The following is a 23323-nucleotide window of genomic DNA, read 5'->3' as shown; positions in this document are numbered from 1 at the left end:
TGTTTATCAGTTTGCAAATAACGTCAATTTTCTCAACTATAAGACTTTTCAATGAAAGAAGAAATCCAATCGGAACCGGTCTCCGGCACTGATTTCACCCGCTTTTCGCCATTAGACCCTTATCGTAACCCCGAGGTCGGATCTCAAAGCGCATCGCTTTCTGTGTTGTACATAATTTCTAACCATCTTTTTTTCTCCCTTCCACTTTCAACCATTCACAGTTTGTAAATAACTAGTCGCGGTCTTGGACATGAGCCTCCTCAGAAATGGCCTATCCAGGGCCTCGACCTCACCTTCAACCTCCACCCTCCGCCGACCGATAACTCCCAGTTCCCAACCCCAGCTATTGCGCCAACCACGCCCACAACGCCGACACAACTCCGACTCCTCTGCAGGAAAGACACCTGAGAGAAATCACATACACGCACACCCACCCAAACTACCAGACAATATCCCCGCCTCTGCTGCTGCAACTGGGGCTATAGTCACACCTGCGCGTCGTGGATTCCGTGAGGTGATAAAGGCTGGTCCGGTGGGCAAGTTTGGTCGATGGTATGCGCGCGCGCAGGAGCGCAAGCCGTACACAACGCAGTTCTGGAGCTCGATCGTTATCTACCTATGTGGTGATCTAAGTGCGCAGATGTTGTTCCCTACGGAGGTTCCTGCGCCTGCGAGATCGGACTCTGAAGATGGGGATGTGGTTGCGCGGGGGGATAGGGAAACTGTCAGTGCTGGGTATGATCCGCTAAGGACGTTGCGGCATTTGTGTGTTGGGGGTTTGTCGAGCATTCCGTCTTATAAGTGGTATGTTTTGTCGGGATTCTGTTATGAATGGTCTTCTTATCGGATTGTTACCACTGCTATATGGTGGAATTACAGATATGTGCATGTATTGGTTGACTAACACACTGGCGCTAGGTTCTTGTTCCTCGGAGACCATTTCAACTACCCCAGCAAGATCCTCTCGATCCTGACAAAGGTCGTCGTGCAGCAGTCGTGCTTCACGCCCGTCTTCAATACGTACTTCTTTAGCATGCACTCCCTGCTTGCTGGTGCGACGCTCGAGGAGACATATGAGCGGGTGAAGAAGGCTCTTCCCGTTAGTATCCAGAACAGCGTTAAGCTCTGGCCGGCTGTCACTGCATTCATGTTCTTGTATGTGCAGCCGCAGTTCCGGAACATCTTCTCGGGGGGGTATTGCGGTTGGTTGGCAGACTTATCTGAGCTGGTTGAATCAGAAGGCTGCTAAGGAGGTTGCGGCTGCTGAGGCGCTTGCTGCGGCGGAGAGCATGGGTGGTGCGTTGCATGCTGTTACTGGAGGGAATATGATCTCTGCTGGGACTGCGTGAATGCGTGGAAAGCAGATTCAAAAAGTACACTTAAGGTCGAGTGGATGTATAGATTTATAGATCCCTGCCGAAGATCGGCGTTGGTGATGTTTTCTTTTCTTTTTGTTTTGAAGCGATGCATGGGATACCAAAAGATTTATTTAGATCAATAGATTTCAGCCTTCTTTGCTAATTTGCATTCTATGTGATCTCTACTATTTTCTACGATTATCGAGTGTGTAATGATCGGCCAGTAAGAACACCGGGATTCTTAAGGCTCCCTCACGCAATGACGCACCAGGACATCAACTCCATCTACAGAATATGATCCCCTCCAGTCGCAGGCATGTCCTGCCAGGAGAGAATGGATGATGACTCTGATTACGGATCTGACTTCACTCCAGATGAAGAAATTTTGTTAAACAATTTGCTGAACAAAGCCGTTGCGGAACATGCGACCGCCGCCGACGCCGACGCCACCTCGATCTCGACAACCTGGATCTCGACTCCAACGCCCATCGAACAGCTCACCACGCCAAAATCCCCTGAACTCGCCGACCTCGAGTCATTGCACCCGGCAGCTCTAGAGGCACTCGTTGCAGATATCGAGGATGGCATTGAGCCTAGCGTCCGGCTGCCTAAGGTACTGGGCCGGGAAAAGCCTCGCTCGACATGGCGGCAATCGCAGCCTCGACCAGGTCAGGCGGTTAGATGGGGTGCGAATGCGAGTGCAAGGGGCAAGTCGAATTCACGCGCTCGCAACAGCAACAGGACCAGCCCGTTTGGTATGCTTTTCATCAGCTTTCTCCATCCCCTTGCCCGTTGATCGTCCACACTTTAATCTTTTTTTATGGGGCCCTATTACAACCAAGTTGAATTGAGCTGACAACATCTTCTCCGAAGCGTTTAGTCGAGAACCCTAGTTCAACCGAGGGCCGAGAAAGAGAACGCGAGCGCAACGCAGTGCGTGAGCAAGAATGGATACAACAGGATCCCACCGCCGCAGCGCTCGACACTCGAACCCCGGTCGAACGGTATCGACAAGCACCCAACAAAGCGTTCTCGGTGACTGATCTCGTTTCACCAGCTTGGTGCGAGCTGCAGTACTGGCTCACGTTGACCAAACATGGGCGGAAGAAGCCGACTGCTGCGATGAAGAAGGGCAGCTCGATGCACAAGACGCTCGAAGATGAGATATACACTACCGTTCCTGTGGAAATCACGACTAAAGAAGACGCGTGGGGTCTCAGGATATGGAATGTCATTCAGGGACTGCGCATGCTGCGCGAGTATGGCATAACGCGTGAGCTGGAGGTTTGGGGCGTTGTCGATGGGGAATTTGTCAATGGCGTTATTGATGAGTTGTCCTACGAGTGTCCCAACTCGGAGCTTGAGGCTACTGCTGCTGGGTACTATGCGGATGTTGTAGCGTCGCGCGCTGCGCTACCGGAGTATCAGATGTCTTTGTCGGACTATTTGCTTTCTTCTTCGCAAGGCGGGATGAAGCTTTCAGACCTGGGGCAGAATGAAGCCGAGGAAACGGGGCACTTTGAGTCTGAACTACCTGCAGAGGTGTATAACCTGCGCCGGATTTATTTAACAGACGTGAAGACGAAGGGCAACCGATCGCTACCGACTGTCAAGAGCACGGGCTTCCGGCCTACTCTTCTCCAGTTGCAACTTTACTATCATATGCTCAACCGGATGATCACGAGCGACGATGTCACTATTGACCTCCTCGCCACCCGTTATGATTTCGACGCTCAGAAGCCGTTCACGAACGCCTTTGTCTCGGAGGTTGGGGGTCTGAACGACCAATACTTCGACGCTCTCTCCTTCCAAGAATCAGAACAGAACGAGGGTCCTTCTAATGCTAGCGAGGATTCAACCAGCCTCCTCTTATCACACAACAACCTCTCCCGTCTTTGGAGTCTCATGATACAACAACTCCGCCTCACATTCCTACCCGAAGGTTCCCCCGACACACAATCAATCGCACCATCCATCCCATCACTTTCCCAACCAGAACTCTTGGAACCATACCCAACCCTCCTTTCCCCGGTGCTCACAGCTAGATATCTTTCATCTGTCGCCAACGAAGACCGAGAGAGACAGCTTATCGGAAGTCGTTCTTTCCTCTTCGATCCGACATCCCTCACCTCCTACCTCACCGACCAGATGACCTGGTGGCGCGGTGAGCGGGATCCTCGCGGTGTGGACATCATGGACGCGTGGAAATGTCGGATCTGTGACTTCCGCGATGAGTGTTCTTGGCGTGAGGAGCGGGAGATGGCCTATGCGAGACGGGGTGGAGGTCGGAGAGGGTCTGTCGCGGATATATAATTTGTCTTGAGTCTGAATTGTATTTAACACGTTCAGCGATTGTAAGAATATGGAGTTGGTTATATCTGAGCATGCTTTTTTATTACCCCGATGTTAGAACTACCAGAGTCGAATAAACAAAGTACATCAAAGATCATGAATGGGGAAGATTACTTCACGAGGTACGATTGTTGCCTTTCTCTGACGTTTACCTAAAACTGACAAGGGGAAGAATATCATGAAGAGATCGAAGAAGGATACCTGAGAAGACCACTAGGAAGACTACTTAAGAGTTCTAGAGACAGACATCACAAGGCCGTATAAGCGGCCGTCTACTCTTGTCCTTTGTCGCAGTTTCAAAGAGGATAGCTCCTAACCTCATCCTCTCTCTCAATCTCCAACCCTCCCTCAACCTGCACTCTATGCTTCTGATCCAAGAACTCCAACAAAACATCCTGATACTTCTCCTTCCCCTTATACCGACCAACATCATCCCCCCAACTCCTAATCGCATCAGCCAAGCGACCAGGAACATAAGGCTCCTCAACAATCGCAGTAATAGGCTCAAAATAAGTCCGGATCGTAAAAACCACCGCCCCAGATCTGGGCAGTCTCCTCAACGACTGCCTCTCCGAGCGAAAGAAATGATTCTCAATCGCACGATTCTTCTCCGCCGTATTCCACGACACTGTCTCCGCATCCTCCGATCCAATACTATCAGACCACGCCAGGTTATCATCCACCTGGATGAAATAGTTGTTCCGTAGAACGGGCTCTTCAGGTCGTAGTCGTCGGAAGAAATTCATCATTCCTTTTTCGAGCTTGTTCTTGAACTGCGGTACGTCGCCGGATGTGTGAATTTCTGAAAGTCGCATCCCGAATTTATCGCTCAGTCGCCAGAACCCGGCTAGCAGGATTGCGCCTGCGAGTAGGTAATATTCGCCGTCTGCTCGCTCGATCATTAGGGCTAGGTCGTCTTGGACTAGTCGTGCTGCTGTTGCCATTGGGTCTTCTGGGAGTGGTCGTTGGGTTATGTTGAAGGTTTCGTTGGTTACTTTATTGGTAATTCCTGTTGTGGTCTTGGTGAACATGCTTGGGTATCTCTCGGGGAGGTAGGTACATCTAGATGGTGAGCGGAGTGTTAAGATGGGCTTCTTAGGTATGTGGTTGTATGTCCGTGGTTTGGCCTTACAGTTCTTCGAGTAGTTCGATTGCTGCATCCATTGCCTCTGGTGCTGTATGGCAGCATTTGCTTCCACGCTCTTCGATACGGCGTGCCTTGTCGGCATGGTATTTTAGATAGTGATTGTCGAGCTCTATATTCGAGATATATGTGGTCAATGGGCTTGTGGGATTTGGCGATCAATGAACGACTCACCGATCCATTCGTCCCATTTCATAGTTCTTAGACCCAGCGTGATGTAGTACTTTCTGCCAGACACAATTAGAAGATAGTCATATCTCAAGTGGAGTTATTCAACATACGGGCCATATCTAAAGGGTCGGTAGGGAATTGGCTTTGTTGAGTGGACATCCCATCCTGAGTATGGAGCTGCTGTTGGCCGTTTGAAGTCCGAAGGAGTCCATTCTACGCAGCAAGAGTTAGTGAGTTTTCCTTGCTCTCGCATGGATTGACTCCCGCATTCACTTACCACCCGGTGTCCTGGTGATCTTTCCTCTCACACCTGAGGGTTTCTCTATATCACTCCTCGAAGCTCTAGCCGTGCTTGAAGCCCATTTGCGTGAGACCAAGAGAACAAGCCATACACAGGCATTTAGAATGAGCAAGACATTCACAACCTTGTTGTTTGATATCGATAAGATAGCCCCCCAGATGGGCTCAAGTACCGGCATGGTGAGATACTTCTAGAAAGCAACTTGTCCGAGGACACATTGAGAATAGAAGACGAGGAACCCCAAGTAGTTTTCGGTATATAGTGAGCGCAAAGCGGATCGCCCTTATCAAGTTCGGAGTGCGGGGAAAGATCTCAACTGCCTAAATGTCTCTTTCATGCGAGAGGCCGTGTTAATCCGATACGAGATAGGCCATCGTGTGTCAATATATCAATCATGGCTGGGAATACAGACTATCTTGTCTGGGGAAGAGGGAACATCGCCTTTTTCGAGCTGGTAAATCCGACACTGCATGCCTCTGTCTGTTGTTCGCCTCTAATGACGCGGAGTGAGGGTTATCTGCCGGGAAAGGCTATAGGGTAGGGATATTTTGTCCAAATCGGGAAAGGTGACGCTACACTTGTACTTGTCAACCTTAGGTGTCACATTTCCAAGGTTGCTTGTATTTGACCAAATGTTCCGTGATGCTTTTACATGATTATTCTATCGGTTTTATTCAGAAGGGTTTCCAGGGGTATCCTGGATCTAGACATGACCTGCTGTCCTTTGGAGAAGACAGTATTGGCCCCATTTGCGTCGGAAGCGAGCTGGGATGACTGGGAGGTCAGGGATCCAGATCAGTCTACCAAGCAGATTTGTTTGAGATGCATCGAGGAAGCTGGCGCAGGAAAGCGTCTCCCACTGCGCCTTGTCCAGGAAGTAATGGGGCTCTAGCTCAGTGGCGTCATGGCCGGGGAAGTAAGAGTCAACCAGGAAAGAACATTGAGAGACATCAACCTATTGGAAAGTCAGCATAGGGATAGGAACAATCGTTCCAGCGCCACGTTGAGACTCTTACGTATTTACTGGGGTCCTCAATGTTGAGATCATTCATGCCAGATGGAATCTGTGAAGCACCATCTAGACGCCCAAGATAACCCGGGGAATCTGGAAACTCGCCCGGAAGTAGTCCTCGGAATTCACTTCGGATGAACTTGGCGCGCATATCGTTGGGAAGGAAATATGATGACGGGAAGCGATACCACTCCTTGCCGAAACACACCCAGTCTCCCGCATGCGCGCTATCCACATGCTGAAGGGGATCCAAAACCTTCAATGGAGCGTTATAGGCCGTAACCATTCCTAGAGTGCGCAACATGCCGGCGTTGAGTGCAACTAGAACAACCGACAAGGCTGCAGCCACCTTCAGTTTAGTTGGTACGCGGCCGATCATTTCCTTCCGGTCAGTAGAGCCAAGGTAGGTCATAATAATATGGAAGCTCAAAGCCGCGCTGAGTGCTAAGAACGGGTATGCTGGGTACATAAACCGCTCCTCCTTGTGTGGCTGAACCGAGAAGATCGCGAACCACATGTAGAAGGGAGCGACCAAGGTCATGGACCGCAACGAGGTTTGTAAGGAGGTGGTGTGCGACCGAAAGACGATCTGGAAAAGTAGGAGGGGTGCGGATAGCATGGCGAGGACAAACCAGACATTGAAGTTGAGCAAGAGGTTTCGAATATAGAAAGTCCACGGCTCAGTTCCAAAAATATCCGGGCCTTTACCTTCACCCCCCAATATGTTGTATGCAACAATGTTCCAAGGCACGAGAACGAGCTTTCGGAAGAAAGCATAGTCAACTGCAACTTCAAGAGCCTGTAATACATATTAGTAAAGACATTGGAATTCAGCACGATGTCACTTACCAGAATCGACAAACAACGAATGATGCCGTCGAATACATTGTACAAGAGTGAGCCAAAAGACCTAGACATTATACTGAAAATAGCTTCCTCAGCCAAAAAAGGGACAATGAGAGCACCGGCAAATGGCCAGCCAACGATTGTCCCCAGCCCAAACCACATGATGCCTTCTGCTGTTTTCCGGCCATTTTTCCAATCCAGGAATGAAGCCAGACCAAGCATAGACATATACATGGTGAAAGTAGAAGGCAAAAAGGCAGTCGAAGCATGAAACATGCCAGGGCTAAGTATGACGATTATCACAAACAAAAGACCGATGCGGGGGCTGAGCGTACGGCATATCGCAGAGTATAGTCGAGTCTGACAGGCAGTGCAGAAAAACGCAAGAGAGAGGCGAATGGTGTAGAATTCAGCTGTCTTGCTGTGGACGACCAAAGACCCGATTTTGCCTACAGCAGCATGGAGCGACACGTAGAGCCAGCTTCGGATAGAATAAACCGGTGAATATTCCCAGGTTTGAAGACCGTATCCATGTTGAAGATAATGCGCAGGTTCCCAGAAATTGAACACCTCATCGCAATCTTGAATTGGAGAGAATATTGCGGCGAGAGTGTTGGCAGTTAGGAATAGGTAGAGAGTGATGTTGAGGGGAATGTAGAATGGAGGTCGCGGGGGCCTATACATAGGTTAGCGACATGTTAAGTCCTGTACAGATTCAGATACATACTGCTTCTTTGATCGAGGCTTATGGGCATCCCCTGAGGCAATTTCGTTCCCTGCCATCTTGCAAGTTGGACTAGGTAAGTTGTAAGGCATGCAGGTGGATCAATTGGATAGAGCTACGATAACCGATAAGACTCTGTTGACCGCCCTGTAGAGTCTGGCAAAATAAAAAAAAGTTTCCCGTGCGACTTTTGATCTTTCAAGTTAGACTATTTTTGTTGAATACATATTTGAGTTGAAGATTCAATATGGAGGGACACCATAATCCTTTCAATGAAACTACTGGTGCTGGCGAAGGCTCCGCCTCAAAAAAGCCCAGTCACATCGAGACGCCCATCCCAGAGACCCCAGACAACGGCAGCGATTTCTATAACACTCCCTTGGCTGCAGGCACACCGGACATGGGGATAACCAATCTAAATGCTGGAAACAGCGCATCTGAACCCTCTACTTCCTTGAAGCCAAGCCATATGATCCCCGGATTGAACCTTATTCACCACCCATCCGGACAAGAAACTGGCTCGGTCTTGACCGAACACACAGTCAAGCAAGAGCAAGATCAATCAGCGGGGAACCATGAAGCGAAGACAGAAATCAAGCAAGAGGAAACACAGCGCATCTCCCAGTCACAGTCCACCGAGGTAGTGATGAAGGATGAGGCAGAGGCACAAACCAAAAGCGAAACTACTGCTCCCCTCGACGAAGCTATGCATGTCGAGCAAGATACCCGCCAAGGCAATATGATCGAAGCCACTAGTCAGGCTGGCGACGCTACAGAAGGGGACCACCCTGAGTGGGAGGAAGACTCTTCCCCGTACGAGTCATCTTCAGACAGTTCTGATTCATCGGACTCTGATGATAGTGACGATGAAGACTATCCCATCCTCAGCGCCGAGGAGCAAGCACAGATTCTCATGCGAGCGGAAGGTGGTTCCGACGACGAGGGAGATGGCAAGGGAAAACAAGGCGGACAATTGCGGACCGCCAACGAGATCGAAGACCAGGTCCTGCCTATCCCTGACGTTAAGATCACTCCCGAGATGAAGATTGTGTTCCTTGGCAAAGTTCATGCCGCTATCGATAATAATGTTCTTATAGAGGCTAATACCTCTGGAGAATACCAGGTACTTGAGTCGGGCTCTTTGCTCTGCTCTGATGACCGCCAGACGATTGGTGTAGTAGCAGAGACCCTGGGCCGAGTGGAGAATCCTTTGTATACCATCACATATGCCACAGCTGCTGAAGTGCAGGACAAGGGCTTAGTCAAGGGCAAGGATATTTTCTATGTTGAGGAGCACTCCACCTTTGTGTTCACTCAGCCGCTCAAGGGTATGAAGGGAAGTGATGCTTCCAACTTCCATGACGAGGAAGTTGCCGCTGAAGAGATGGAATTCTCTGACGACGAAGCGGAAGCTGAATACAAGCGGAAACTGAAGCAGAAGCGACAAGAGCGAAAGGAAGCCAGAGAAGGTCCCAGAGGCAAGAAGCCAGCCCCAGGACCTTCGAAATTGAACCAGAGCGAGCTGAACTACGACGATGCCGGAGGTGAGGAGGGCTACACCCCTCTTGCGCGCCCTACCAATCTCCACGAGATGATGACCCGCGAGCCACCAGTTGAAGGTAATGAGCGTGGCGGGTTCCGTGGTGGCAGAGGCCGTGGCCGGGGTGGTGACCGGGGTGACCGTGGACGCGGAGGACGAGGCAGAGGTGGACGCGGAGGAAGGGAGTGGGATCAGGACCGTCGTCCCCAGCAGGCCAGCGGCTCAGCCCACGAGTCTCAGCCTCAGCCTCAACCTCAAGCTCAACCCGCTGCTCCCTACGGCCAGCCAATGTACCAGCAGCCCCAGCAGCCATATGGGATGCTACAGTCCTTCGCCCCATATGCGCAATACACACAGCAGCAAGCCCAGAACCCACAGCAGCCGCAATTCGGCCAGGGTGGAGCACAACCACAAATGCCCTTCCAGTTCTCTCCATATGCGGCCTTCCAGCAACAACCCAATAACTTCCAGAACATGCAACAGGGTGCTCCTCAATACAATCCTCAGTCCATGGCTATGTTACAACAACAGCAACAATTCCTGCAGCTTCTGCAACAACAGCAGCAGTATCAGCAATCTCAGCAGCAGTACCAACAGCCCCAGTCCCAGCCCCAGTCCCAACCCCAGGCCCAGCCTTCCCAGGTCCAAAGCCCGATTGTAAACTTTGACCAAGTCAAAGCTCAACTGGATCTGTTACGAAACCTGCACGGCGGGAACCAGGGTCCTCCTTCCTGATAACTTTGTTTTACATACATGTTCATCTGTGATCTGTGATGTTCTAGCGGAATATTTTGCTTTGCATATGGAGCGGGGTTTCTGTGGGTAGGAAATTTTGTTTACTTTAAAAGTTTTTCATAGCTCTCATTGAGTGTTGTTTCCATACGATTGACGGTGTCTATGGGTTAATGGATATTGGGTGTAAAGAGTAATCATCTGAAGCGAATTATGTGTATGGATGATATGGCTATGAAGCAAATTCGCTATCTGTAAAAGTACAATAGACCTAGACCTTGATGATCAGCCGTAGGGATGGTTTTTTCTCTTAATACTCTGCTGGTTTGGCACTCTTCGCCAGTGTCCAGAAGTTCTCCATCTTGGCTCGGGACAGGGTCTCTTTGGCAGCAGAATCCGTTTCACAGATACGAGCACCAAGCCATCTCTTGAAGGCCCGGCCTTGAGTCTGACCTTCCCAGAGGAGATTACAAGTGTTCGCGCTAAAATCCCGGGGCTCTCCCTTTTCATCCTCAGTGGATAACCAGGAAACCTTAGCTTCAGGGCTGTCTGCAGGCACTCGATCGGACCCAGGGTTTTCAGTCCAATCAATACGGTTCAACATCAATTTCCGGTAATTGTTGATGGAGTGATGGCCGCCCTCGACAATCACCAGATTGAACCGAGGATGCATGACACATACGCCCGTCAGATTATTTTGCTGTGCATTTTTGCCGATCTTGAAGCGGTTCCGGCCGCTTGCCAGACTGTCAATTCGATACACCGATTGGAAAATGCCTAAAGAGGCGTCCTTCTCCTGCTGAGCTGCCAATTTCTCGCGCCGTTGCTCCTTGGTCAGTTTGCGCTCTTCATTCGCCATCTCGTGCGCGTCCTTCCGATCTGCGATCTCTTTGGTCACACGAGCTTCCACAGCTGTAGGATCCTTCACAGCTTGTTCTCCCAAGACCCGCATGAGGTTAGATTTCTTGACCTTTGGAGGCGGCGCTTCCTCGAGTCCCAGTCTGATCTTGGCTTGCTGCTCCTTCAGATCTGCCATGCGTCGCTGTCGACGAATCTTGGCTTGTTCTTTCGGAGTAAGGAACATGGGTTTTTGTGCAGGCTTATGCTTTTCTTGCGGAGGTTGAAGCTCAATAGGATGCTGGACATAGCTATTGATGGTATTAAGTTTGATGTTTTGGGGGTCATCGATTGCATCATAGTCGTTGCCATTAATCAATTGTGCATCCCACCATTCTACATCAGGTGGAGCAGGAACAAGGAATGCCTTCTGTACATCCATATCCTCGTCAAGTCCAGCCTGCCGCGAGTGCTGTTCAATTCTTTTCTTCATAGCTTCCATCTTCGCCTGTGTGCGGAGAGCCGCTGCTTGTTGGATATATTTGCCCTTTTCATTGAAGTGAAGTTCTCGGGCTTGTCGAGGCTTCGCAATGGTTGCTTTGGGGTTGATGGACGGGTCGAAATAAGGGTTATTCTTGATTTCTTCAACAGATGGACCAGACAGATCAAGCTGAGGCCCACCAGCACGTTTTGCCTTAGCCTGTCGTCCATTTGCGCCCCGATATTCCACTGCAGCATCAGAGAGAAGCGCGGGATGAAGGCCAACATCCAGACCACCGCGAGCCTTGGACATGCCCTCGTCATCACGGACTGGTGGTTGGTAGGATGGCGTGGGTGCACTAGATCGTGACTGAGAGGATGCGCTGGCTCGTTGCGTAGCTGCAGCAACTCGAGCTTTCATTTGTTCTAGTTTCGACATCGCGGGGGTGGGTGCTGGGGGAGGAGGACTTGGAGAAACCGGTGCGGACGGTGCTGGCGTTGTTGGCGTCGCTGTCAGACCACCGCGCGCCTGTAGACGAGCGCGCACAGCTTCTGCCTTCGCCTTTGCCTCTGCCATTATTTTCGCAATATCTGGTTTGCCCGGGGCAGCACCTCCTTGACCTGGTACTGGGGACCCATGGTTGGAGCGGGTCCTTTTCTGGGAGTTGTCGTGTTGATCCTCAGGGTGAGGACGCTTCAGCGCGTTACCTGATGCGTCGGCCATGGCGTAGACGGCTTATAGCTCACTCAATCTTGTCGGGATAGGAGGACACGAAAAGGTTGAATCAATGAGGAATAGACAAGCAGCAGGAGTGTATGAGAGTGATCCACGCAGAAACCAAAAAGAGTTAGGCGGTGAAACTGGGCAGAAAAGAAGTTGGCTCCTCCGGAAAAAAAAAAGTTCGCTCCAGAACTAAAAGCACTTGGAGATCTGAATCCGAGCACTTTGATTTCGTGCGCCAGCGTTTTCTGTTGCTCAAGGAGCTGCAGGCTACAATGGCAACTTTCGCGCGCCCGGTCGCCTCGACCATTAATGGGGTCGACTTCAATGTCTACTCCGAGGAAGAGATTAAAGCTCTCTCGGTGAAAAGAATTCACAATACTCCGACTTTGGATTCATTCAACAATCCTGTCCCTGGTGGTCTTCAAGACCCTGCTATGGGTGCTTGGGGAGATCATGTGTAAGTCTTGACTTGATGAGTATTCCGTTCAATCTTTAACATGAGAGATTTTCTTATTTTACAGATGTACTACTTGTCGCCAGAACTCTTTCACTTGTACCGGACATCCTGGGCACATTGAGCTGCCAGTACCATTCTATAATGTCACCTTCTTCGATCACATCTTCCGCCTTCTCCGAGCACAATGTGTGTACTGTCTTCGCCTCCAGATGGGTCGCAACCAGGTCAACATGTACACCTGCAAATTGCGCCTTCTGCAATATGGCTTGGTCGACGAAGTCGCTATTGTCGATGCCATGGGAGCCGTAAAAGGTGCTAAATCAAAGCCCACAAAGGGCAACGAGGACGATTCAGACGACTCAGACGATGCCGATGATGATGACTATATGCAAAAGAGAACCGATTATGTCACTCGGCGCATCCGCGAAGCCAAGAAGGAGGGCAAGTTGGACGGATTGATGCCTGGTGGACAGAACCCTATTGCCGCAGAAGCCAGACGAGAGTTGCTCAAGGCCTTCTTCAAGGATATCAATGCAGTCAAGAAATGTGTCAGCTGCAGCGGGTACGTTATGCACTGTTCCTCGACCTCGACTTTGAATTTCGGGCTAACATTATAGCAGAGTGTCCCCCGCCTATAAAAAGGACCGCTACAACAAAATCTTCCGAAAGCAATTACCCGAGAAGCAAAAGCTTGCGATGCTGCAAGGAGGATTCCAGGCACCAAATACCATGGTTCTTCTTGAGCAAGAACGGAACTCCAAGTCCAAGGACGGTGTTTCTGAGATCCATGGAGCCGAGGAGGAAATCCGCCGTGGTGGTGCTGTCGTGCAGGAGGCACAGGGATCGGCTGGCCAGGAATTTATTTCTTCTTCTGAAGTGTATGCAGCTCTCCATCTTCTCTTCCAAAAAGAAAGTGAGATCCTAGAGCTTGTCTACAACTCTCGGCCTGTGCCCAAGGGAATGAAAGTTGTGTCAGCGGACATGTTCTTCATCAAGAGTCTTTTGGTGCCGCCAAACAAGTATCGTCCCGCAGTCCAGCAGGGTGCCGGAACAGTCATGGAGGCGCAGCAGAACACTTCATTCAATGCGATTTTGAAGGGCTGTGACACCATCAGTCAAATCAGCAAAGAGATCCAAAACGAGGAAGAGAAGACCATGTCTCGGGCACGGAACTACAGTGATCTTCTTCAAGCTATCGTTCAGCTCCAAGATGTGGTCAATGGTTTGATTGACCGCGATCGTACCTCGGTCACCGGCTCAGCTGCCTTATCACAGCCTAATGGTATCAAGCAGATTCTCGAGAAGAAGGAGGGCTTGTTCCGAAAGAACATGATGGGCAAGCGTGTCAACTTTGCTGCTCGTAGTGTTATCTCACCCGATCCCAACATTGAACCCAATGAGATTGGTGTACCCCTTGTCTTCGCCAAGAAGTTGACTTTCCCTGAACCTGTGACAAACCACAACTTCTGGGAGCTGAAGGAGGCTGTTATCAACGGCCCTGACAAATACCCCGGCGCTTCTTCCATCGAGAATGAAAACGGACAAGTCATCAACCTCAAGTTCAAGAACCTGGAAGAGCGGACAGCGCTTGCCAATCAATTGCTTGCACCGTCAAACTGGCGCCAGAAAGGTTCGCGTAACAAGAAGGTCTATCGTCATCTCACCACTGGTGATTACGTCCTGATGAACCGTCAGCCAACTCTGCATAAACCCTCCATCATGGGTCACAAGGCTCGCGTCCTTCCCAACGAGCGCGTTATTCGCATGCACTACGCCAATTGTAACACCTACAACGCTGATTTCGATGGTGACGAGATGAACATGCATTTCCCTCAAAATGAGCTTGCTCAGGCGGAAGCCAGAATGTTGGCAGATGCCGACCACCAATATCTCGTTGCAACGTCAGGCAAACCACTGAGAGGTCTGATCCAAGATCATATTTCAATGGGAACGTGGGTTACGTGCCGTGACAGCTTCTATGATGAGGAGGACTATCACCAGCTGCTGTACAGTTGCTTGAGACCAGAACATTCGCATATCGTCACTGACCGGATCCAACTGGTCGAGCCTGCAATGCGCAAACCCAAGTGCCTATGGACCGGAAAGCAGATCATCACGACAATTCTCAAGAACATCCAGCCCCCAGAACGAGGAGGCTTAACCTTGAAGAGTAAGTCTTCAACGCCTGGCGATCGATGGGGTGAGGGCAACGAGGAAGGCGATGTTATCTTCCAGGATGGAGAGTACCTTTGTGGTATCCTTGATAAGAAACAGCTCGGTCCCACCGCGGGTGGTCTCATCGATGCCATCCATGAGGTTTATGGATACAGCATTGCTGGTAAGCTCATCGGTATTCTTGGAAGACTTCTCACTCGTGTCCTGAACCTGCGGGGCTTCAGTTGTGGTATCGACGATCTTCGATTGACTAAGGAGGGTGACCGTATCCGCAAGGAGAAGTTGGCCACTGCTCCTCAGATGGGTCGCGAAGTTGCTCTGAAGTATGTTACCTTGGACCAGGCTCCTGGTGACCAGACTGCCGAGTTGAACCGACGACTGGAGGAGGTTCTTCGCGATGACGACAAGCAAAGTGGCCTGGATAGTGTTTCTAACGCCCGGTCTGCCAAGCTCTCATCTGAAATCACCAGCGCCTGTCTCCCATACGGCCTTGCTAAGCCCTTCCCCTGGAACCAGATGCAGTCTATGACGATATCTGGAGCTAAGGGATCTGGCGTTAATGCCAACCTGATTTCTTGTAATCTCGGTCAACAGGTTCTTGAAGGTCGCCGTGTACCACTCATGATTAGTGGAAAGACTCTGCCATCGTTCAAGGCCTTCGAGACTCACCCAATGGCTGGTGGCTACGTCTCTGGTCGTTTCTTGACCGGTATCAAGCCCCAAGAATACTACTTCCACGCCATGGCTGGTCGTGAGGGTCTTATTGATACCGCCGTCAAAACTTCTAGATCTGGTTACTTGCAACGTTGTTTGATCAAGGGTATGGAAGGCCTCAAGGCTGAGTATGACTCCTCTGTCCGTGAAGCATCAGATGGCTCTATTGTCCAGTTCTTGTACGGAGAGGACGGTCTCGACATCACCAAGCAGGTGCACCTGAACGACTTCGATTTCCTTGCTCAGAACCACATCTCCATTTCCAAGCAAGTTCAAGCCGATGATTACCACAAACTGGCGAAGGAAAATGTTACGGATTGGCACAAGGATGCCATGAAGGCTGTCCGCAAGACCGGAAAGATTGATGCCGTGGACCCCGTGTTGTCTCGCTTCCCCCTGGAGGAAACCTCGGAAGTACTTCCGAAGCGTTCGCCCAGGCGCTTAAGAAGGTATGGACTCACTATCTCTTCCTTGGACTCATTGCAATGCTAACAGCTTATGAAAATAGTATGCGGATGTCAACAAGAACAAGCTCATTAAAGACAAGAAGAAGAATATTGAGGGCAAGGTTACCAAGAAGACCTTTGAGGCTTTGATGAACATGAAGTACATGAAGTCGATCATTGACCCTGGTGAGGCGGTCGGAATTATGGCCGGTCAATCCGTTGGAGAGCCGTCCACACAGATGACGCTCAACACCTTCCATTTGGCTGGTCACTCGGCAAAGAACGTCACACTGGGTATCCCCCGTCTACGTGAAATTGTTATGACTGCCAGTGCCAAGATTATGACGCCTACGATGACCCTTCTTCTGAATGAGGAGATTTCCAAGGACGACTCGGAGAAATTCGCCAAGGCTATTAGCAAACTCAGCATTGCTGAACTTGTTGATAAGGTGCAAGTTAGGGAACGCATTGGCTCAGGCATTGGCCACGCCAAGGCTAAGATCTACGACATCGAGATCGACTTCTTCCCGTCTGAAGAATACACCAAGGAATACGCCATTGAGACCAAGGATGTTCTGATTGCCCTGCAATCCAAGCTCATCCCTCGCTTGGTGAGACTCACAAAGGCTGAGCTCAAGAAGCGCAATGAAGAGAAGAAGGGCGTCAAGGGCACAACTTCTCAGCCTGAAATCGGTGTTTCAGTCGGTAAAATCGCAGAGGCACCCAGAGGCGCTGACTCTGAGGCCCAGCCAGCCGACGACGACAACGAAGATGACGAGGACGATGCCAAGCGGGCTGCCGGAGCTCAGAACAGGGGCCACCAGGTCTCCTACGAAGGACCAGACGACGCCGAGCAGGACATCATCAGAGGCCAAGACTCTGACGAGGAAGACGAAGATGAAGAAGATCAAAGCACTAAGCCTGCTAAGCGCACTCGCGACGTTGAAATGAAGGACGGCTCTGACTCCGAGGATGACTCTGATGACGAGACCGCCCAAGACAGCAAGGCGCGCGAGGAAGACGTCATGGGCAAGTTCGAGGAGATCACGAAGTTCAAGTTCGACCCGAAGAAGGGCAACACTTGCTCCATCCAACTGCAGTACGACGTTGAGACTCCCAAGCTTCTTCTCCTTCCCCTGGTTGAGAAGGTTCTCCACCTCGCCGTCATTCAGTGTATCCCCGGCATGGGCAACTGTGTCTTCGTTGAGGCTGACGAGGCGAAGGGTGATCCCGCCAACATCCTTACTGAGGGTGTCAACCTTCTTGCCATGCGCGACTACCAGGATATCATCAAGCCCCACTCGATCTACACCAACTCCATCCACGACATGCTCAACCTGTACGGTGTTGAAGCTGCTCGCGCCACCATCGTTCGCGAAATGGATGCCGTTTTCAAGGGTCACAGTATCTCCGTTGACAACCGTCACTTGAACTTGATCGGTGATGTGATGACCCAGTCCGGTGGCTTCAAGGCCTTCAGTCGCAACGGCTTGGTTAAGGAGGCTTCGTCTGCTTTCGCGCGTGCCAGTTTCGAGACTACTGTCGGCGCCCTTAAGGACGTTGTGCTCGAAAAGGGTGTTGATAACCTCAAGAGTCCTAGTGCTAGAATTGTTGTTGGTCGTGTCGGTACTGTCGGCACTGGCTCCTTTGACATTCTTGCTCCTGTAGCATAGTCTCTGACTGGATGGAGTTTTTGAAATATGTTTTTCTCATGTGTATATTGTGTTTATGCAAAGCTATTTATGTTTTTCGCTTCATCTTTGATATGTCCTGGAGTTTGTCAGCGGAACCAAAAAAGTCTTGTTCATATTAGCATCTTGACTAGATAAATAGATCTTTTCCTAATGGTGTTGTAACATGAATTTATATTCTATGTCCCTGGCCAGTTACCAAGTATACAACATCCCACCTCTATACAACTTACCCCGCAAAATACCTATCAAAAACAGCTCTGATACATCTTTCATTAGAAGGACGAGGCCCATTGTTACCCCCACGACACTTCAAATCTTGGTCTCAATGTGTACATGTCATTCCCTTTCAATTCACTTGTGTTTAAATACCGTTTAAACTCAATATTCTACTGCGCCTGCAAAAGTCCGAGATCTGCCGAGGTCCCTCGGGGATGTCGCCGGACTACGCATATCCCTGCGACTTAAAATGTGACTTGTGCCACCTGCAGCATCATCGAACCTCTTTGCTTCCTCTACAACAACCGTAGGAAAGACCATATTCACCAGAATGCAAGCCGTCGTTTTCAAGGGCCCGTCCAAGGTCGCCATCGAGCAAAAGCCTATCCCCCAGATTCAAGATCCAACAGATGCCATCTTAAAGGTGCGATACACTGCGTTATGTGGCAGGTAAGAGAGCATGGAACCACCTTCAGCAGTACGCAGTCACTCATATTCACAAAGTGAACTCCATGTCTTTCGTGGCCACCAGAAGTCCGGTACGGACTTTATCATGGGCCACGAATTTACAGGTGAAGTCGTCGAGGTTGGATCGGACATCAAGAACCTCAAAAAGGGAGACCGAGTAGTCTCGCCTTTTACTACGAGCTGCGGAGAATGTTTCTACTGTGAGCGTGGCTTCTCCTCTCGGTGCGCTCGAAGCCAGCTATTCGGTACTACTGGACTTGACGGTGGACAGGCCGAATATGTACGCGTTCCACTAGCCGATTCGACTCTTGCTCAAATTCCGGCTTCAATCGACGAGAAGAAGCTGGTTCTTATGGCCGATATATTCCCAACCGGGTACTTTGCTTCTATGAATGCTTTCTCAAACTCAACCCCGGAGGAGATTCAAAACAGCACTGTACTCCTCTTTGGATGTGGTCCTGTTGGTATCTGTGCGCTTGTTAGTGCTCTCGATTACAAGCCGAAGAATTTGATTGCAATTGATAGCGTGCCTTCCAGACTAGCACTTGCACAGAGTCTAGGAGCTGAGCCGTGGAATTTCAAGGAGGACGAAGAAGGTCTACGCCAGAGGGTCAAGGATCTTACTGATGGTCGTGGAGCAGATATTGTTATTGAGGTCGTTGGACATAGTAGCGCTCTCAGAATGGGCTTCGATTTGCTACGGCCCTGGGGCCGTATCTCGAGTGTCGGTGTCCACAACCAGGATATCCCCTGGACCGGAAACGAAGCCTACGGCAAGAACCTTCGTTTACAGATGGGCCGATGCCCTGTTCGGAGTATGTCTGATTCCGAGTCTCATTTTGACTGTTTTACTAAATTGTGTTAGGTATCTTCGGCCAGGCCATGGAACTTTTCGAAAAGAAGCAGGACACCCTCAAGTGAGTTTGAATAACCCAATATTCTTTGTTTTGCGAGTTGCTAATGCCTTCCAGTTTCATGTCTCAAGATATTCGGCCGCTCTCGCAGGCCGCTCAGGCGTAAGTTCTTCCCCAGACTTCGACAGAATGTGACTAACCCTTTGATAGATATGACGATTTCGATAACATGCGGGCCCACAAGGTCATCTTTGAGGCGGATAAGTAAATAGCCTTATAAAACTTTACAAAGTACTTGTGATTTGAGTTTGTCAATATCCAACTACCCATACTCCACGTCTAGTTCATTCTCTTAGGACCTTGTAAGATCACCACGTAGACATAGTAGAAGAAGCTGGCAAGACTATTGATAGTCCCTTATATTCCTAAATTAAGAAAGACGAGTCAACCGCTTAGCTTTGTGATGTCTTTTTGTATCATCTCATCTCATCACAAGTTGTATAGCAAATTCTCTTGCACAAAGTATGCTTTTTCCGCCCTCTCCCGCCCTATCCCGCCCTATCCCGCTCTGTCCCGCTCTATCCCGCTCTATCCCGCTCTATCCCACCTCATACCGCCCTTCCCCCCGTCTACCTACAGACTGGGAAGGGGGAAAACTATATCAAATATACCTGAAAAGAATAACCGGGAAGCCCACTGAGAAACCTACTGAGAAGACCGCCGAAAAGACCACTTCACAGCCCTGTAAGAAAGACATTATAAGGCCGTATAAGCGGCCCTCTACTCCTGTAGATAATAAAACAAAAAGCCGAGATGATAGACGCATGATTCACTCCATGGCGGTTGTGTTTCAAGAGGAGGGTGTTCTGGAAGAGACTGCAGATGTTGCCCTAACCGTTATCATATGCCCGGTCGAAGATTTGACGCTGGTCATTGCACTGTGGAGCACCTCTGCTGTGAGAAAGCCTGGGACTTTGGGATCAATACTGAACAAAAGCCAGAGCTTCATAAGCGATTCAAACCCGACGCCCGTGGTCGACGCCTGTGGCATTCTAAGCGGATCAGAGACGCCTCTTTGCTTCGATTATGACCCCCAAGGCCCTTTAGATCTTGTTAATGACTTTAAGATATACGGTACATTCATGAAATTCAAGGCATTGAGAATGGATGCTTTAAATCATTCACTTTGTCCTAGCTGATTATCTGCTTTTGAATTTGTTTAGATACCAAAGATAATGACTTCACAGATTTGTCTTTAATTGCAAGGTAAATAAACGCCGTCTATGCTAAATGGCATCATGCCCAATTCCAAACGCCCTGTCCATGCCAGTAGATGCGTCATTATGTAAAGAACAAACAAGATTATTTTATGGCGCATCGAGCATCATGAGGTCCGCATCAATGTTCTCGTCGTATTCGTCATCGACGATCCGAGATGCGGATGGGATCATTCCACCCATTGCGTGCCCGTTATTCACCTCCTCTCTAATCATCCGCTCTTCCTCGGTTTTCCTCTTTGCCTCATGGCGCTCGATATCAGCCAACCCCCAGGTCGAAATGCCTTCTTGGTCTTTTGCCCTAAAAGGCTGGGCCATGGTCCGCAGGAAGTTCTTGGCATTGGATACAGCCATGTCAGTGCTGAGATTGGTTTCGCTGTCCAGCATTGCCTGGTTGATCCACTTGGGGAGTTGGGGGCGCTTTCGCTCGAACCGACGGTCCGCCAACACCATGACTCCGTAGTCGTCCTTACCACGCAGGACACGGCCCAGACACTGGGCTGCATGTCGAATCGCATCAAAAGATAAGAAGTCGTTCTCGCGAATACGATAATTCTCCCGTAAGAACTCGAGACGAGCTTTCAGGATTCGAGATTCAGTGTATTGGAAGGGTACACCGATACAAATGACTGCACGACCGTACTGGTGATCGAAATCAATACCCTCAGAAACTTTGCCTCGAGCGACACAGAACAAGATCGCGCCACGTCCATTGCAACACGCCGTTCGATAGGTCTCCAGCGCGAGTGACGATTCTTGTGCATCAGGAGTTTCAACAAGAATTAATTTGTAGTTCCAGATTTGATCCAAAATACCCATACCTTGCCACATGCTGATGATTGATTCCATGTAGAGGTAAGAAGGAAAGAAAACGACAACACCATCAGGTGTGATGCGAGAAAACTCGGTCACCAGGCTTCCGTAGTTTCGCACAACGCCAGGATCATTGCGAATCCCAAAGGAAGATGAGACCTGCGCTTGGTCGGACCCTCGAGTGACAATCATGGGCAAGAAAGATCGTCGAGCGAGTGTCATACTGTAAGATTCTTGAAGAACAGCATTGAACCCCAGCATCTTCGGATACATTTCCAAGGGCGACAAAGTTCCCGAGGTAATGATCACAGATCTGAAGCGATCGAATACCGGCTTGATAGCAATAGCGGCATCCAAGCACGTAAAATGAAGGATGGGGTTTGGTACAGTGGCCGCTTCCGACTCGAAGGGTTCAAGGATAAGAACGAATCCCTTGTCATAAGTTGCGACCAGGGTTGCAAATGTGGCCACCTCTTGAAGAGGTTGATAATCTTCGATGTTGACAAGTTCCAGCGTTCGTACAAGCGACGTTAAACGCTCGGCGCAGAACCTCAAAGGCTTTCGTTCAATATAGGTAAGATCTTTTAGATGAGTAAGGAAAGAAGGGGGTGTCTCCGATATGGTATGGGTGACTTTCATCCGAGTCTTCAAATACTCAATAAATCTCTTCAGGAAAGAGATGAAATGCTCGGCCCGGCGGATGTTACCAGGGACGGCTTCCTTGAGTAAATCATCCGGCAATACCGGATTCGAGATGAATTGATCTTCTTCCCGGGCCTTCTCAGCTTCCTGCAATCCCTCCACTAATTTGGTATATTCGTTTTTGAGTTTTTCCTCGTCCGTGCTCTTCATTTCTTCGATCCTGCGCTCTAGGTTGTTTGCACCCCGAGTCGCTTTTCGTAGGGAATCCTCGCTGATGTCTAGACTGAGCGATTCAATACAGACATTGTCAATGTTGTGCGCTTCGTCAAAGACCACAATGCAATCTTTGGAGAGCTCCCGGGATACTCGTTCCGCAATTTTCGGATCGAGAAGATAGTGATAGGAATAGATAATGATATTGCACCATGGCATCTAGTGAAGCTTGTTAAAAATAGCACACTTTGTAAGCTACTCGCTCGATATCTTACCATGCGTCGAGCAGAGAAGTAAGGACATTGCTTGTGCTCTTCTCCGTATCTTACCAACCCATCCAGTGTAAAAACGCCTGGGGGAACGAGATTGTGGGGCTCAAGTAAGTCAAGGTTCTAGCCATGTTAGCTTGTCTAATGCCGTATCGCAGATAAAAAGGTCCTACCTCATGGTATACGCAGAGTTCAACATCTTCGCCGCGCTCCTTTTTCTCCTTGACAAACCCAGCTGTCAAGCTTCTGCACCTGGCATCAACAATCGTGCCACTCTTCTCTTTCTTTACCGAAGGATGAAGACATAGGTTCTTCCGACTGGTCAGGCCAAGCGCACGAAACTCCTCTTCATGACCCAGCTCTTTAGCGCGATGTTCCATCAAAGCCTTCAACTCCGCCAAAGCTTTCTCGATCTCCGACATGGTTCGGGAGCAGTAGATGAGCTTACGGTGCTCTGGGTAGTACTGTTGGTAGGCGACGATCAACGACAATAACGAAACTGTCTTGCCAGTCCCTGAGGGCATTTCCAGCACACAGTGACCCCCGACATCAAGGGTCTTCTTGAGATCACACATGTAGGCATATTGTTCGGGGTAAATGCGAGGATACGGAAACAGCACCGGAAGATCACTGTGTGGGACAGATATGGTCAGTTTGAATACTAGATAAGACCATACACAAGGGACATACTCAATGAAGAACTTCATCTTGGCTGGGCTCTGATGCAGAACGCAAGAGGGCAAAGAATCACAAGTGAAGATAGCTTCGCTCCCATCTTTCGCGGCTCCGCCTCTGCGCTTGTCCTATTTGGGACAGCGATGACACAAACTCACGTGATGAGTATATTGGTCCCGCGGATCTTTT

The 23323-nt window shown here is 49.8% G+C and overlaps 8 protein-coding genes across 8 annotated transcripts; 5 read left to right on the top strand and 3 right to left on the bottom strand.

Moving 5' to 3' along the window:
• Positions 1 to 250: 250 nt before the first annotated feature.
• On the top strand, positions 251 to 1349 carry N7500_004555 (Mpv17/PMP22 family protein; the record flags this gene model as incomplete). The annotated part of the gene is made up of 3 exons (XM_056675700.1): positions 251 to 804; positions 919 to 1155; positions 1226 to 1349. 3 exons carry the CDS (start codon positions 251 to 253, stop codon positions 1347 to 1349), a joined length of 915 nt encoding a protein of 304 aa, XP_056530700.1.
• A 325-nt stretch (positions 1350 to 1674) lies between these two features.
• N7500_004554 (exonuclease V) lies at positions 1675 to 3671 on the top strand (the record flags this gene model as incomplete). The annotated part of the gene is made up of 2 exons (XM_056675699.1): positions 1675 to 2113; positions 2239 to 3671. 2 exons carry the CDS (start codon positions 1675 to 1677, stop codon positions 3669 to 3671), a joined length of 1872 nt encoding a protein of 623 aa, XP_056530699.1.
• Positions 3672 to 6029: 2358 nt separating this feature from the next.
• Positions 6030 to 8000, bottom strand: N7500_004553 (dolichyl-P-Man:Man(6)GlcNAc(2)-PP-dolichol alpha-1,2-mannosyltransferase; the record flags this gene model as incomplete). The annotated part of the gene is made up of 4 exons (XM_056675698.1): positions 6030 to 6281; positions 6343 to 7137; positions 7188 to 7860; positions 7912 to 8000. The coding sequence occupies 4 exons, from the start codon at positions 7998 to 8000 to the stop codon at positions 6030 to 6032; spliced, it is 1809 nt and encodes a 602-aa protein (XP_056530698.1).
• Positions 8001 to 8155: 155 nt separating this feature from the next.
• N7500_004552 (RNA-binding snoRNP assembly protein NAF1) lies at positions 8156 to 10183 on the top strand (the record flags this gene model as incomplete). The annotated part of the gene is made up of 1 exon (XM_056675697.1): positions 8156 to 10183. The coding sequence occupies one exon, from the start codon at positions 8156 to 8158 to the stop codon at positions 10181 to 10183; it is 2028 nt and encodes a 675-aa protein (XP_056530697.1).
• Positions 10184 to 10490: 307 nt separating this feature from the next.
• N7500_004551 (U4/U6-U5 snRNP complex subunit PRP3) lies at positions 10491 to 12221 on the bottom strand (the record flags this gene model as incomplete). The annotated part of the gene is made up of 1 exon (XM_056675696.1): positions 10491 to 12221. One exon carries the CDS (start codon positions 12219 to 12221, stop codon positions 10491 to 10493), a length of 1731 nt encoding a protein of 576 aa, XP_056530696.1.
• Positions 12222 to 12493: 272 nt separating this feature from the next.
• Positions 12494 to 17686, top strand: N7500_004550 (DNA-directed RNA polymerase I core subunit RPA190; the record flags this gene model as incomplete). The annotated part of the gene is made up of 4 exons (XM_056675695.1): positions 12494 to 12678; positions 12743 to 13240; positions 13299 to 15981; positions 16076 to 17686. 4 exons carry the CDS (start codon positions 12494 to 12496, stop codon positions 17684 to 17686), a joined length of 4977 nt encoding a protein of 1658 aa, XP_056530695.1.
• A 568-nt stretch (positions 17687 to 18254) lies between these two features.
• N7500_004549 (alcohol dehydrogenase family protein) lies at positions 18255 to 19513 on the top strand (the record flags this gene model as incomplete). Its single annotated transcript, XM_056675694.1, has 5 exons — positions 18255 to 18373; positions 18428 to 19206; positions 19257 to 19308; positions 19363 to 19407; positions 19456 to 19513. 5 exons carry the CDS (start codon positions 18255 to 18257, stop codon positions 19511 to 19513), a joined length of 1053 nt encoding a protein of 350 aa, XP_056530694.1.
• Positions 19514 to 20612: 1099 nt separating this feature from the next.
• Positions 20613 to 23166, bottom strand: N7500_004548 (TFIIH/NER complex ATP-dependent 5'-3' DNA helicase subunit RAD3; the record flags this gene model as incomplete). Its single annotated transcript, XM_056675693.1, has 4 exons — positions 20613 to 22409; positions 22466 to 22582; positions 22633 to 23089; positions 23150 to 23166. The coding sequence occupies 4 exons, from the start codon at positions 23164 to 23166 to the stop codon at positions 20613 to 20615; spliced, it is 2388 nt and encodes a 795-aa protein (XP_056530693.1).
• Positions 23167 to 23323: the final 157 nt, after the last annotated feature.

Source organism: Penicillium coprophilum (genome assembly GCF_028826855.1).
Source record: "Penicillium coprophilum strain IBT 35676 chromosome Unknown utg000004l_segment0_segment0, whole genome shotgun sequence".
In the NCBI taxonomy this organism is placed as follows: domain Eukaryota; kingdom Fungi; phylum Ascomycota; class Eurotiomycetes; order Eurotiales; family Aspergillaceae; genus Penicillium; species Penicillium coprophilum.
Note: the sequence above shows the minus strand (reverse complement) of the source record. Positions and strands in the feature narration are given on the sequence as shown.